The following is a 14,561-nucleotide window of genomic DNA, read 5'->3' as shown; positions in this document are numbered from 1 at the left end:
GTACAGCTCTCACACTCTCTCATACTGGTCACTGAAAGTTCCAACATGGCACCTCATGGCAAAGAACTCTCTGAGGATCTTAAAAGACGAATTGTTGCGCTACATGAAGATGGCCAAGGCTACAAGAAGATTGCCAACACCCTGAAACTGAGCTGCAGCACAGTGGCCAAGATCATCCAGCGTTTTAAAAGAGCAGGGTCCACTCAGAACAGACCTCGCGTTGGTCGTCCAAAGAAGCTGAGTGCACGTGCTCAGCGTCACATCCAACTGCTGTCTTTGAAAGATAGGCGCAGGAGTGCTGTCAGCATTGCTGCAGAGATTGAAAAGGTGGGGGGTCAGCCTGTCAGTGCTCAGACCATACGCCGCACACTACATCAAATTGGTCTGCATGGCCGTCACCCCAGAAGGAAGCCTCTTCTGAAGTCTCTACACAAGAAAGCCCGCAAACAGTTTGCTGAAGACCTGTCAACAAAGGACATGGATCACTAGAACCATGTCCTATAGTCTGATGAGACCAAGATTAATTTGTTTGGTTCAGATGGTCTCAAGCATGTGTGGCGGCAATCAGGTGAGGAGTACAAAGATAAGTGTGTCATGCCTACAGTCAAGCATGGTGGTGGGAATGCCATGGTCTTGGGCTGCATGAGTGCAGCAGGTGTTGGGGAGTTACATTTCATTGAGGGACACATGAACTCCAATATGTACTGTGAAATACTGAAGCAGAGCATGATCCCCTCCCTCCGGAAACTGGGTCGCAGGGCAGTGTTCCAGCATGATAATGACCCCAAACACACCTCTAAGACGACCACTGCTTTATTGAAGAGGCTGAGGGTAAAGGTGATGGACTGGCCAAGCATGTCTCCAGACCTAAACCCAATAGAACATCTTTGGGGCATCCTCAAGCGGAAGGTGGAGGAGCGCAAAGTCTCGAATATCCGCCAGCTCCGTGATGTCGTCATGGAGGAGTGGAAAAGCATTCCAGTGGCAACCTGTGAAGCTCTGGTAAACTCCATGCCCAGGAGAGTTAAGGCAGTTCTGGGAAATAATGGTGGCCACACAAAATATTGACACTTCAGGAACTTTCACTAAGGGGTGTACTCACTTTTGTTGCCGGTGGTTTAGACATTAATGGCTGTATATTGAGTTATTTTGAGGGAAGAATAAATTTACACTGTTATATAAGCTGCACACAGACTACTTTTCATTGTGTCAAAGTGTCATTTTGTCAGTGTTGTCCCATGAAAAGATATACTTAAATATCTGCAGAAATGTGAGGGGTGTACTCACTTTTGTGATACACTGTATATAAGAAATTGTACGCTTCCAACTTTGCAGCTACAGTTTAGGGAAGACCCTTTCTGTTCCAGCATGACTGTGCAAGCTCTATAAATACATGAAAAAAAGCTTGGTTTAAAGAAACTCCAGCCTGCACAGAGCCCAGACCTTAGCCTCTTGACTGGCACAAATGCTGTCAGCTTTAGAACGAATGGGCACAAATTCCCACTGACATACTTCAAAGTCATATAAGAAACCTTTCCAAAAGAGAGGCTGTTGTCCTAGCTGAAAAGATCACACAGAGGTCACTTTATTTTAATACCATTGTTATTAAATTGTCCAACAAGCTCATGTTTAGGTGTCCAAATACTTTTGGCCATATAGTGTATTAATGTTATTTAAACACGGATCATGTGATGAACACGTCACTCTTTGGATCTCCGCTTTTTCTAAAAACGCCTGCTGACTACATTTCAGTTGGTCAAGGCTGGGTGACTGAAAAGTCCATTTTGATGTCACCCAGGTGGGGTTGAAAGGTTAAACTGTAGGACACGGCAGCCCGTCCGTCTCCCGAACTTTCCCATGGATCCCGGAAGAAATACACGCCCTGTTTTCTGTGCATACTCCAAACACACTCACCCTGAGGAAACAAGAGGTAGGAAATATGTTTAACACATCAGTCCTTTCAGATGTCCAGTTTCTTTCCTTTGTAGGACAATACAGGTGAAAACATGCAATATATGTACAGGAAGTGATGTAATAAGTACCTCCTCACTGACAGGTTCTGTCAGGCCCATGCTGACAGTAATGTCATCTGTCAGGTTGTACTCCATCCACAGTGCGACTCCATGACAGCGCCCTCTCCTGGAACCATCAACAGTTACAATTCAGCTGAAATACATAGATACACCCCACGCAGCCAAAAGTATGTGGCCACCTGTTTTAAAAGGTTTTTTTCATACAAGGGTTTGGGAATTTGTGCCTATTCAGTGAAAAAAGTACCTGAAGACAGGTACTAATTTTAGTTTTTTTTTATTTTGGTTGAGGTCAGTGCTCCGTAGGGATGCCAACCGTCCCGTAAAATATGGAATCGTTCCTTATTTGGAAACTAAACATCGTGTTCTGTATTGAACTGATACGGGACGCGCTTTGTTCCGTATTTTTATCAGTGGGAGAGAAATGCTGCAGTTTAGACTGAGACAGGCCGATATGTTTGAAACAGAAGGAAACTGCTGCTCTCACTCAGCCTGGCTGCCTGTCATGTTCCAGCACCCAGAGAATGTACGTGAGTCACGACCGGTGAGAAGCGCTTTCAGAGCTGCTTGTGTTTCTGGAGTTGCTTGGCACTAGTTCAGTTTTTGTGTCTTCCATGGTTCAGTGTTTGTAAAATACATTTCATAATTTAATTGTTATTCTGTTTAGAAGTTTTTTTTTTTTTTTGCACTAATGTTTGAAATTATTTTATATTACCAGGTCTGTTTTATTTTTTAAAATTTAAAAGTTATATTTTTTTATAGGTGCAACCCTAACCGCCTACCCCCCACTCCAGCTCAGGTAAACACCCGCCATCTCACCCCCCACCCTATGCCTTCCACCAACCCACCAGCCCAGGGTGTTCCTTATTTCCAGTTCTGAAAGTTGGCAACCCTAGTGCTCTGTCCAGGCCACTAGAGTTCCTCCATCAGTGTCTGACCTCACGACGGACAACAATTTCCACAGTCCACAATCTTGTTGAATGCCTCCCCAGAAAAGTAAATCTTATTAGAGATAAAGTTCGACCCCTTAACACTATGTTGGCACAGACATGAATCACTACTGTGATATTGTGAATTGTGATGACACTATTACAAGTGCCTTAACAAAAGTATTTGGACACATGACCATGAGATTGATGGACATCTCATTTCAAAAACAAGTGGTTTTAAAATACAGTGGCCTCTATGTAATGTTTTCAGCTATAACAGCTTCTGAACAGGCTTCTCACAAGACTTTGAAGTTTGTCTGTGAGAATTTGTGCCAGTTCAGTCAAAACAGCAACAGGTAACTTTATATCTATAATTCACATTTGTTTACATGTCTTTGGACTGTGGAACGAGGCAGGAGCTCCTGGAGGAAACCCACACACAGAAAGCACATGAAGCGCTTCATCAAACCTGAACTTTTTTTTTGCTCTGAGGTGACAAGTGCTGTCATGGTAGAGCAGAAAAAGGACCTTCCCTAATCTGTTGCTGCAAAGTTAAAAGCATATACTATCCTTTATATAATTGATTTATTACACCTGTTGGCAGTTGTTGTGGCGGAAACATATGAATTAAAAACTTAGATGGGGTGTCCCAATACTTTTATCTATATACAGTGTATTTATTTCTGCCTGTCATAAACGTCTATCACTGTTCTGCTGACTAGTGTCTAAGTTTGACCATTTTAATGGAGTTGAAAATGTTCATGACCCCATCAAAGCCCCCCTACGTTTTTTTTTTTTCATAAATTGACATCTTATAGTCAGTGTTATTAAGCTGGACCCATCGTGACCCTGATGAGGCTGAATTTGGTGGCATGGTGACTAAAGATTAAAGCTTTTACCCAGTGAGGGGCACAGATCCATGACTGCTGATCGGTTGGTCGGGAACACACTGCTGGAAGTCAAAGGTCATAACAGGAACAGGTTTGGTCAGGGCATGACATGGATACTCCCAGAGCGGGTGAGGCTCTGCCTCGCGAGACTCCCGGAAATCCAGAGAGCGCTTAAAAAAAGAGAAAATTCAACACGTGACGTTTAAGATGGTTCCACAACGATCAATAAATTATAAACTCACCCAACACCACCATTTCCTGACAACATTTTAAAGATTGTATATATTTTTTACACATATATGCTTTAATATCTGTGTTGTTTTATGACTGATTTAACTTCTACATACTTGCACCATTTCATCCATCGGGCTCACGTCAAATCCTTCACAGGTGCCGCAGGGGGCTCGGATTCTCCACAAGTCCTGCAAGAGGAACGGAAGATTATTAAACAGAAATTAAAAACAAGGGTGACAAAATAAAGGAAAACCCAACACAGTTTGGTAGTTTTAAGCATCTGTAAACTGCATGGACCATAGGGCGAACGCTGCTCTTTCAAAAGATTTCATAATGGCATTTAGCAGAAATACCCAAAGCAACTTACCACTGCAGCCACATACAATCCAAGCAATTAAGAGCACAATAGTGGCAGCAGTGTGGTGCTGAGACTTAAACAAAGAATCTTTCTAACACAGTCCAGTACCTCAACCACTTAGCTGTATTAGGCCAACTTAACAGCTTTGGAATGAACTGGAACATTAACATCAGTGTCCAGCCATACAAATACTCTTTTGATTGCATGGGCACAAATTCCCACAGACTTGTGAGAAGCCTTCTCAGAAATGTGCCTGTTGTTCTAGCTGAAAAGATCACATAGAGGTAACTCTATTTAAATACCATCTTGTGTTGAAACAGAATGTTTAACATGTTCAGGTGTCATCTAATGTATCTGGCACACTGTGGCTGAAAGTATGCAGACACTTCTCTTAATTACTGAGGTAGAGTTAAACCGGCACCTTGAACTCCACGGCAATGAAGTAAAGCGTAGCTGAGGAGGGCAGGATGGCAGCACCAGGTCGAAGGAGCTGATTCAGTGCTGTACGGCAATACCAGAATAACAGAGAGTGCCATGGCAGCAGGCTGGTACTGAAATATGGTTCACCCATCAGCACAGAGATCTGCAGTTAAGATAAAGGAAGGAAAACACACAATGATAAATAAAGCCAATAAGTTTATTTATAAAGAATTTTACTATATTTTTAATGAGATTAAATTATATGTAACATAACTTTGTCTACAACTAAGAAGTGTTCAGTGGAACTTGTTCATTGTTAATTGCTTAGCATTTAAGGTGTTAGACTAGTAAGTAAAGCATCACTGGTTGGGCGCTCTCAGTGCCAGTCCCAGGGCCAGATAACAAAAGGAGTGTTGCGTCAGGAAAGGCATCCAGAGTAAAAAACTGTGCCAAATGACGTATACAGACTACATTAGTCAATCTGCTGTGGCTACTCCTGATTACAAGAGAAGCTGGAAAAAAATTTAAACACTGGTTCAAGTCCCACCACTGACAGGTTGCTATTCTATTCTGTTTTTATTTCATTTTCATTAACCACTTCATCCTGATCAAGGTCTCGACGGGTTTGGTTTCACCAGGAAACACCGGGCACAGGGCAGGAATACCCTGGACAGGGCGTCAATTCATTGCATGGCTTTGGTTATCCCTCCCTCAGACATAGTCAATCATGTCTGTGTGGATGAGCAGCTGAGATTTGAACCCTGATCTTAGCAGTAGTGGACTAGCATGAGAGCTGCTGCACCACCCAGCGTCCTACGTTATCTATCTTTATGGTATAATAGTTTAAGTAAAAGTCGTACCTGCTCCCCCTCCAGGTCGGCCGATGTGAGCTGCTCTGGTCGAATCTCCAGCATGCGGACGCTGTTTTTCAGTGAGTTTGCCTCCAAAAACTGAAACCAAACACATGCACATGCATAAAAAACGAGTTCAAACGTTGTTATTAAAAAATATTATAGATTTTTCCTCGTCTCTTACCTGCTCGATCACCCTTCTCGACATGCCAGAGTTTTCCAAACTGAACACCTACAGTTACAACACGGGTTTGATTAGGAGTAAAAATGATCAGTTTTACTTTACTAATACTGAAATAACAAGATGCAAAAAACACACAAACCTTTTTACTTCCAAGCATGTGTGCAAATATGGGTAGAAGACTTCCATCACTGACTGATAAACACACACTGTCCGGTGTCAGAATCTGCAGTAAACACAGATTGTTGTAGAATTTGGGGTAGTTTTAATTTTATACTATCTAGACTTCCCAATGATAATAAACTGGAAAAGTCACCACTATGATAATCACCTTTCCTATTAATGAGACTTTCAATGCTTTTGGAACTGAGGACAATAAATTGTAGCAGTTTTGATACAAGACTTAAGTTGCTCAACAGTCCGTGGTCGCCATCATCTGATTCTCCTCTTCATGATGCGTCACACATTTTTAACAGGAGACAGATCTAAACTGCAGGCAGGCCAGTCAAGCACACACACTCTGTCTATGAAGCCACACTGTTGTATTGCATGCAGAAATGAGGCCTGGTATCATCTTGCGCAAATAACAATGGACTGTTTAGAAAAATATGTTGTACTGATGGCAGCCAATGTCGCTCTAAAAATCCCAATTCACAGCATATATGTAAGCTACCCATGCTGTGAACACTGATGCACCCCCATACCATGATAGATGTTGGTTTTTGCACTTTTTGGTCCTTTTCATCTTTGGCACAACTCAACTTCTGAAAACAAGCTGAAATGTAGACTTGTCTGACCACATGTTTTAACTCGTCCATTTGACCTGAGCTCAGCCTGAAAGAACCCGGTGCGTTCCAACCAAAAAAATGGGATGCAGAGAAAAATAATAATAATTAAATAATCAAATTTTAACAGGCACATAAACACGAAATGAACTTGCCCCCCTTTACGCTTACACCTTGTAAACCACAGTTGGACCAAATTGCCACTATTTTTATTAATGAAGTATATTTTGTTTTGTGTTTCATTTTGATGCATCGTTTGTGTTGCCTGGGTCGCGGTAAAAAAATCATGGACAAAATGTGGGTCACTTGAAAAAAAAAGTGAAAAGCTGGTCGTATCAGTGCTTACACTTTGGAGAGCACTGAGGTAAAACTCTCTCCTCCGACGGTCATTCAGCTCTCCAAATCGTGGCCGCGTCCAGACCAGGTGAGCCTGACAGGTACAACAGGGGGCGGCCACATCCATCTGATCGCTGAAAAACAGATATACACAAATATACACACCATAATGACAATACATGATTACAAATGTGTCTGCTTGCTCTACTTTGGTTACTAGAAAACAAAAATTTACTTTTTCTTCATACAACAACTATAAAGTAAATGGAAAGTATTTGTTAAAGTATTTGTTGATCATTTATGAACAAATGCACTTGCAGCATTTAGCAGTATGTATGTGGACACCTGACTATGACCTAGAGTACACTAATAGCTCAGCAGTTAAAGTCCTGGACTAGTAATTCTGGACTGTGTCTGTGGAAATTTTTGCCCATTAATCAAAAGAGCAAATGTAAAGTCAGATAGTGATAACAGACACGAAGGCCTGGCTTGTGATTGTGGTTGAATAATTCTCTCTGGCGACGCCTAACAGGATCAGCTGAAAGGAATCATTTACTTACCGGTTAGAGAGGCTGTACCAGAGACTGTAGTCATCATGGGTAACGGTTAAACTGAGCTCCTCTCCCTCACACACACTCCTCTCAGATGGAAGGAAATACACACTCTGCATCCAGTGATCCCTCCACTGAGAACAAAACCATCAATGTGCACTCATTCACAAACACACATATTTATGTTGTATATTCATGTGTAAAAACCATAGACAAGCAATGTAATTAAACCAGGCCTTAGATACTATATATACTATATTGCCAGAAGTATTTGGACACCTGCCAATGAGCTTTTGAACATCCAGTCCTATTCTGAAACCACAGGCATATCATATCATCATTTCACACATCCATATTTGATCATAAATGATTTTCTGGCGCTATTTTATGTTTAAAAGTTTAACATTTAGTTTAAAATGTTTGAAATAATTTTGTCCTGTAATGCTAATATAAAGTATGATTAATATAAAGTAATCATTTCCCTTGGGATTTCTATCTGTCTGTCTATCTATCTGTCTGTCTGTCTGTCTGTCTGTCTGTCCATCCATCTATCTGTCTTTCTATCTGTCTGTCTATCCATCCATCTGTCTATCTACCTGACTGTCTATCTATCGGTCTGTCTCTGTCTGTCTGTCTATTTGTCTGTCCATCTGTCTGTCCATCTATCAATGACCTGATCTGTATTTCTGCTGCCTCATGCTCAACCTTCACATGCCCCCTCAAACACGTGTCTTAGCTGACCACTTATTTTCACCTGCATGTTGCAAGCGTCCTGCACCGATCTTCATTATCCTCCTTCGCATTAGACAGGCGCCATCAATCAGCTAGCAGACAGCGGCAGTTATGAGGAAACGCTGTTCAGCCACTGTCCCACCCTTACAGACACACAGCCAATCGATAGAACTGAGATTCAAACTCAAGAGCTCGAGATCTCAGCACTAGTGGGCTTTACTGCTGTGCCAGGAATTTGTAAATTATCAATTACTTGATGTTTGGGGTCCCATTATTTCAATTAATGAATAGTTTTTAAGACAAAAGGTATCCAGTCGGTGTTACTTTTTGTCTATTCATGCATTTTTCCCCTCTTCTTCTGGTCGTCTAGTCATATCCAATTACCCACCTGTATCTCCTCTACTGCTACAGACCCTGACCGAAAACACACGCCCCCCCTCACACATGTAAGGAATCTCTTTGGCCTGTTCTCCCTCAGGTCCACATTATGTCAGTGTAGGCAACCGGCTGGCTGATACCATGGTTTCACAATTTCACAATAAGCGTTGTTAGGTCAGTGACTTACAGGATAATCTCTTGGGTTGGGGTAAGTCCAGCTGGGAGCCATGGTGCAAACGATGCTGCCACTCAGGTCCATGTCCAGATCCCACCAGGACAGAACGACTTGTGCTTTACCGCTGGCTTTAGCCACAAACGTGCATGAATGTGACTGAGATGCGCTGCTCACCGGCTGGCTGAAGTCAACACTGAAAGAATTACAGTCTTTTTATTTTTTTTGCTTAAGTATAAATTTACTTAAGTTACAGGTCACACTTTTTGTAAATCATAGCTCTCAGTATGAGCAAAATGACCACATACATTTTTTCCCAAGGGTGCCAATAATTTTGGAAATTTGATCCGTTTAATAGGGCAGCATAGTTGCTCAGTGGGTAGCACTGTCGCCTCACAGCAAAAATGTCCTGGGTACGATTCCCAGGTGAAGCGGTCGGGTTTCTTTCTATGTGGAGTTTGCATGTTCTTCCCGTGTCTGTGTGGGTTTCCTCTGGGAGCTCCGGTTTCCTTCCACAGTCCAAAGACGTGCAAGTGAGGTGAATTTGAGATACAAAATTGTCCATGACTGTGTTTGACATTAAAAACTTGAACTGATGAATCTTGTCTAACCAGTAATGAACTGCACTGTCATGAATGTAACCAAAGTCTGTAAAACATGATGATTATTTTAAAATCATATAAATTAAAAATAAATTTAGTAGGATGAAAACAAAAACACAAAACCCAGTAAAAAAAAAAAAGCTTCCTACCTGAACATGGTACACAGGGGTCCGAGGCTGGTGAAGGCATTAGGTGACACTTGGCTGAGCTGGATGTCACAGACAGCTGGTGCTCCTGCACACTGTGTTACAGCAGCAGGAGGCAGCAGTGTGTTACCCTCGACCTGGATGGGCTGAATCTGTGCCCAGCTCCACAGCTGCTCAGACTCCACCAACTGGGCGTACACAGTGGCACGATGGGGCACAGCCTCACAGCCCACCTGCAGGAAGGACATGATTTTATTCCGGAAAAATGAAGCCAGCACACGCTTCCCCAGCTACTTCCACCTGGATGAAAGCTCGGTGCTGGAGAGCACGACTGTCATCCTGAAACTGCAGCTCATTTTTGTACATTTAAAATAAACACGTGTACACACACACTCTTTTACTAGCAATAATAATACATGTACATGTTACTTTACTATACTATTCTTAATATTAGTACTAATGCTAGTAGTAACGTTTTGATTTAGCAAGGTGCTTGGGTGGTGCATAGGTGGCAAATTATGCTAGCACATAACCACTGGGATCCAGGACTCGAATCCCCAGCAGTGCTATTGGCCAATCAGGCTTCTACATATGGACACGACTGGCTATGTCTGGGAAGAAGAAGGTATAGCCAAGGCCATGCAATGGATTAGTGCCCTGTCCATCGTGTATTACTGCATTGCAGCCTGTGAATCCAGGCAAACCCAGTGCAACCCTGACCAGGATAAAGCAGAGGTACAACAATACAATATAAAAATAATATAAACAAAATATATAGATATTAATAATAGCACAATACAAACAATAGAACATTAATATAATATACATTTTGCAATTCATCTTATTTATATTATTATTCATTTTACTATTAGTTGTAATTGTGTTAGTATTATTACACCAGAATTTTACTACTACTAACTTCTACTATTACTGCTTACATTAATAATAATAATGAAGACAATAAAAATTAGAAGAATTTTTATTATTATAATAATCCAGAATGGCTTTATTTGACATATATACATGTTCAGTACAATGAAATGTATTTTCTGTAAATCCTAACTCGTTTAAAAGCTGGGGTCAGAGTGCAGAGTCAGCTATTGTACAGCACCCCAAGAACAGAGAGAGTATTTCTGGCTCAAAGGCCAAAAAGTGGCTGCACGACAGAGCCGACCTTTCGTTTCATAACCCAAAGCAATTTTTCTGATTGCTATTGCACACTTTTGCAGAAAAATAAACCAGGTAAATTTTATATAGGAATTCTCAATTATTTCATAATTAATGTACAATAAATTATCATTGATTAAACTGATGTTCAAACAAAAATGAATTTAAAGACATTTGAAAGTAAATTGTTTATTGAAAAGTTAAAATTCCTTTCTAACAAATAGATAAAATAACTGTAAGTGTAAGTTAGAAAAGATTAAGCTTTAGGACACAATGATAAACAGCAGATGTAGCTGCACTTTTCTGAGCAGTAAAAAGAGAAGAACTGGGACGTACCTGCATCAGGTGTAAGTGAGCATGTTCGTAGCTGGGTAGCGCTCCCTCTCCAATCAGCTCAGTATCAAACAGTTCAGTTACTAAGATGTTTGCTTTCTCCTGCATGTCTCCATCTGCAACATTAAATTAAACTTATTCTTCATTACAGTCACGTAGCAACAAATAACAACACACAGCGTGACAAGACGCGTCACTAGCGGGTGTGATGTGTGATGATTACAGACGGCATTCATGCTTCAACCCTACCAGATTTAATAACTTTTTTTTAAGAATTATTTGACGAGAAATTAAATTCATGACTAAGAGCTGGAGATCTTACCGGGTCCAACCGTGACCTCAGTGGAGTGTTTATTGATGATCTTGATCTTGTCTGCAAAGCTGTTTTTCTTCACGATGCAAGCAGCCGCCTCGGCCATCGGCTTAAACATCTGGAAGAACATAAACTGTATCATCTACTTTCATTTCATCATATAATGGATTAGGCACTGGTTTCAGTCAGGAATTTATTGAGCACCTCGACAGCATAGCAGAAATCTGCTCCGGCAGTAACAGCCATCATAGAGAGAAGTCCGGTCCCTGTGCCGATATCCAGAACGACCACACGCTCGCCCCGAGCCTTCACCCTGCTAACTGCTGCCTTAATACCCTGGTAGTATTTCTCATTCTGAAAGGCAAACAAAACAGTTTTATTCACCTCACTTCAAAGTTACTGCCATTATACTGACAAAGAATGAGTTTACACACCCTGTCTCTGTCGTGCAGCATATCAGCATAGCAAGATCTGTACAAAAAACAAATACACCAAAAATAAGACAATATAATCACTCATTTATTTATTTTCATTACCTGCTTTATCATGGACAGGGGTCATGAGGGGTCTGGCACCACCTGAAAATAACAGGGCAGGAAAAGAAACGGCAGGAACACACCCTGCACAAGGTGACAATCCATCACAGGGCATCACATCCACACATTTACTCACACCCAGGCACAATTTAATGCAGTCAATTCACCTTTTGCACATGTTTGCAAGGTGAAAGGAAGTCAAAATACCAAGAGGCAACCTACATTGATACGGGGAATATAAGGATCCAATTCAGCTGCTCAGAATTCAAGTTGTGTGGAAGACCCTAATTTAGTGGTACTACCCTTCAGCCCTCCCAGTTTCCACTTAGTTTTGGGAGTGTCACATTGCACAGGGCAGTGGAAGCTCAGAGGTTAAGATACTGGACAAGTATATTCAATATTACTTGTTAAAACACCACCAGTGCCCTGTTTCCACTACTAAGCACTTGAACAAGGCCCCTAACTTTCAAATGCTTGGACTGTATCCAGTCACAACTGTAAGCCAATTTGGATAAAAGCATCTGCTACATTTCATAAATGTGATCATCTTTTTGGGGCAACACAGTGGCTTGGTGGGTAGGAGGCCTTGGGCTTGATTCCCAGATGAAGCAGTCCAGGTCCTTTCTGTATGGAATTTGCCTGTTCTTCCAGTGTCTGTGTGGGTTTTTTTCCGGGAGCTCTGGTTTTCTCCAACAGTACAAAGATGTGCAAGTGAGGTGAACTAGAGATACAAAATTGTCCAAGACTGTGTTTAACAATGAGCTTGAATTAATGAATTATGTGGAAACTACCTGTCCTGTCATGAATGAAACAAAGGTGTAAAAATCATGTTTAAATACTAATGAATAAATGAATAAAGCACTTTGTGACTTTGGATGTTTGTTTATTAGGATTTTAACGTCATGTTTTACACCCTTCGGTTACATCCATGACAGAAACGGTAGTTACTCGTTACACAAGATTCATCACAAGGTTATATCGAACACAGTCATGGGTGTCTCCAATTCACCTCACTTACATGTCTTTGGACTGTGGAAGTAAACCGGAGCACCCGGAGGAAACCCACGCCGACACGGGGAGAACATGCAAACTACACAGAAAGGACCTGGACCGACCCACCTGGGGATCGAACCCAGGACCTTCTTGCTGTGAGGCGACAGTGCTACTCACTCAGCCACTGTGCCGCCGACTTAGTGGATGTATTGTTCTAAAATATGGAAAATAATCAGTAAAGTGCAGTGACTGCGAAGTGATCATCCAACCGAAAACGTTTCCATGGGCTCAAGTAATCCAGAAAGTTACAAATGTTAATTTGCTAACTTTAAAAAACATGTAAAGAGCTGTAGACGTTTCCAGAGTTGCTATGATCTCGGTTCATGTCTAAATGCAAAACAAAAAGAATCAACTGAAGGGATTTAATGGGCAGTTGTAGCCTAGCGGTTAAGGTACTGGACTAGTAATCAAAAGGTCACTGGTTCAAGCCCTCCGCTGCCAGGTTGCCACTGTTGGGCCCTTGAGCAAGGCCCTTAACCCTTAATTGCTTAGACACTATACTGTCACAGTACTGTAAGTCACTTTGGATAAAAGCATCTAAATACTGAAAATATAAATGTATATGTAAATGTAGCGGTTAAGGTACTGGACTAGTAATCAAAAGGTCACTGGTTCAAGCCCACCGCTGCCAGGTTGCCACTGATGGCCATTGAGCAAGGCCTGTAACCCTTAATTGCTTAGACAGTATACTGTCACAGTACTCTAAGTTGCTTTGGATCTGCTAAATACTGAAAATGTAAATGTAAAGGGACTTAACCAGGAGTTGTTTTGTTAGAGGGAATTAATACACACCTTTCAGCCAATCAAAAACCAGCATTTTCATTAGTCCTGATATAACTTAGTGACTGTATTACTTGCATCCTTGCACAATATTGCTGCTAACTGTATATCAGAATATGTTTTTTACCTCACCTATCATTTACTCAGTACCATGTACTGGCCATCACTACACTTGTCTCTAGTCTTGTCTCCCTTAATTACTTTTTAAATTAGAAATGTCTTTTGTATTTATTGTACTGTTGTTTATCTGCATTCTGGTCCTGGAGGAACGTTGTTTCGTGTTATATGTACTTCTATACAGATGAAATGACAATAAATCATCTCTTGAACTAACATAGATTCTATATTAAATACATTTCTGATTTTGCATATAAATAAAGAATTGTCTCAGTTTCTGGGACAAACACATAACGTGGAAAAATCTAGTTAGTTTGACTATGATCAAGACTATAAACTGATTCAGATGTTATTAGTATTGTGATCCTTCACATCACACATGAGCTGGATGTTTTACCCACCTGGCGATCTCCTGATGATAATCATACTCCTCTCCCTCCTCCACCCAGTCCAGCGCTCCTGTGGTGGGGTTAGCGCGACCACAAAACGTATTCATTATCGTACAGTTAATTATTATTAATATCACCGTTAGTTTATGTCGTGTAGAGTTTATCAGGGATTTAAACTAATCCAGTGTGCTCGCACTGAGCGCGGCCATGTTTTCCTCGTGAACACGCCTCTCCAGAGTCATGTGACCAACGGCTGTGTTTCAATCCGCACTGAGTTT

General features: G+C 41.3%; 1 protein-coding gene across 1 annotated transcript; it reads right to left on the bottom strand.

Annotated features, from left to right (window-relative positions):
* Positions 1-1,584: 1,584 nt before the first annotated feature.
* prmt7 (protein arginine methyltransferase 7) lies at positions 1,585-14,444 on the bottom strand. The gene is made up of 17 exons (XM_063000836.1): positions 14,296-14,444; positions 11,843-11,879; positions 11,613-11,762; positions 11,418-11,526; positions 11,099-11,211; positions 9,599-9,828; positions 8,863-9,043; positions 7,575-7,699; positions 7,025-7,148; positions 6,036-6,119; positions 5,897-5,944; positions 5,722-5,811; positions 4,863-5,024; positions 4,197-4,271; positions 3,859-4,019; positions 2,043-2,139; positions 1,585-1,915 (listed from the first exon to the last, which is right to left on the bottom strand). The coding sequence occupies exons 1-17, from the start codon at positions 14,388-14,390 to the stop codon at positions 1,757-1,759; spliced, it is 2,040 nt and encodes a 679-aa protein (XP_062856906.1). The 5' UTR covers positions 14,391-14,444; the 3' UTR covers positions 1,585-1,756.
* Positions 14,445-14,561: the final 117 nt, after the last annotated feature.

The sequence above is a fragment of the Trichomycterus rosablanca genome, chromosome 8 (assembly GCF_030014385.1).
Source record: "Trichomycterus rosablanca isolate fTriRos1 chromosome 8, fTriRos1.hap1, whole genome shotgun sequence".
Taxonomy (NCBI): Eukaryota; Metazoa; Chordata; class Actinopteri; order Siluriformes; family Trichomycteridae; genus Trichomycterus; species Trichomycterus rosablanca.
The sequence above is the reverse complement of the archived record's forward strand: the minus strand, read 5'-3'. Positions and strand labels throughout refer to the sequence as shown.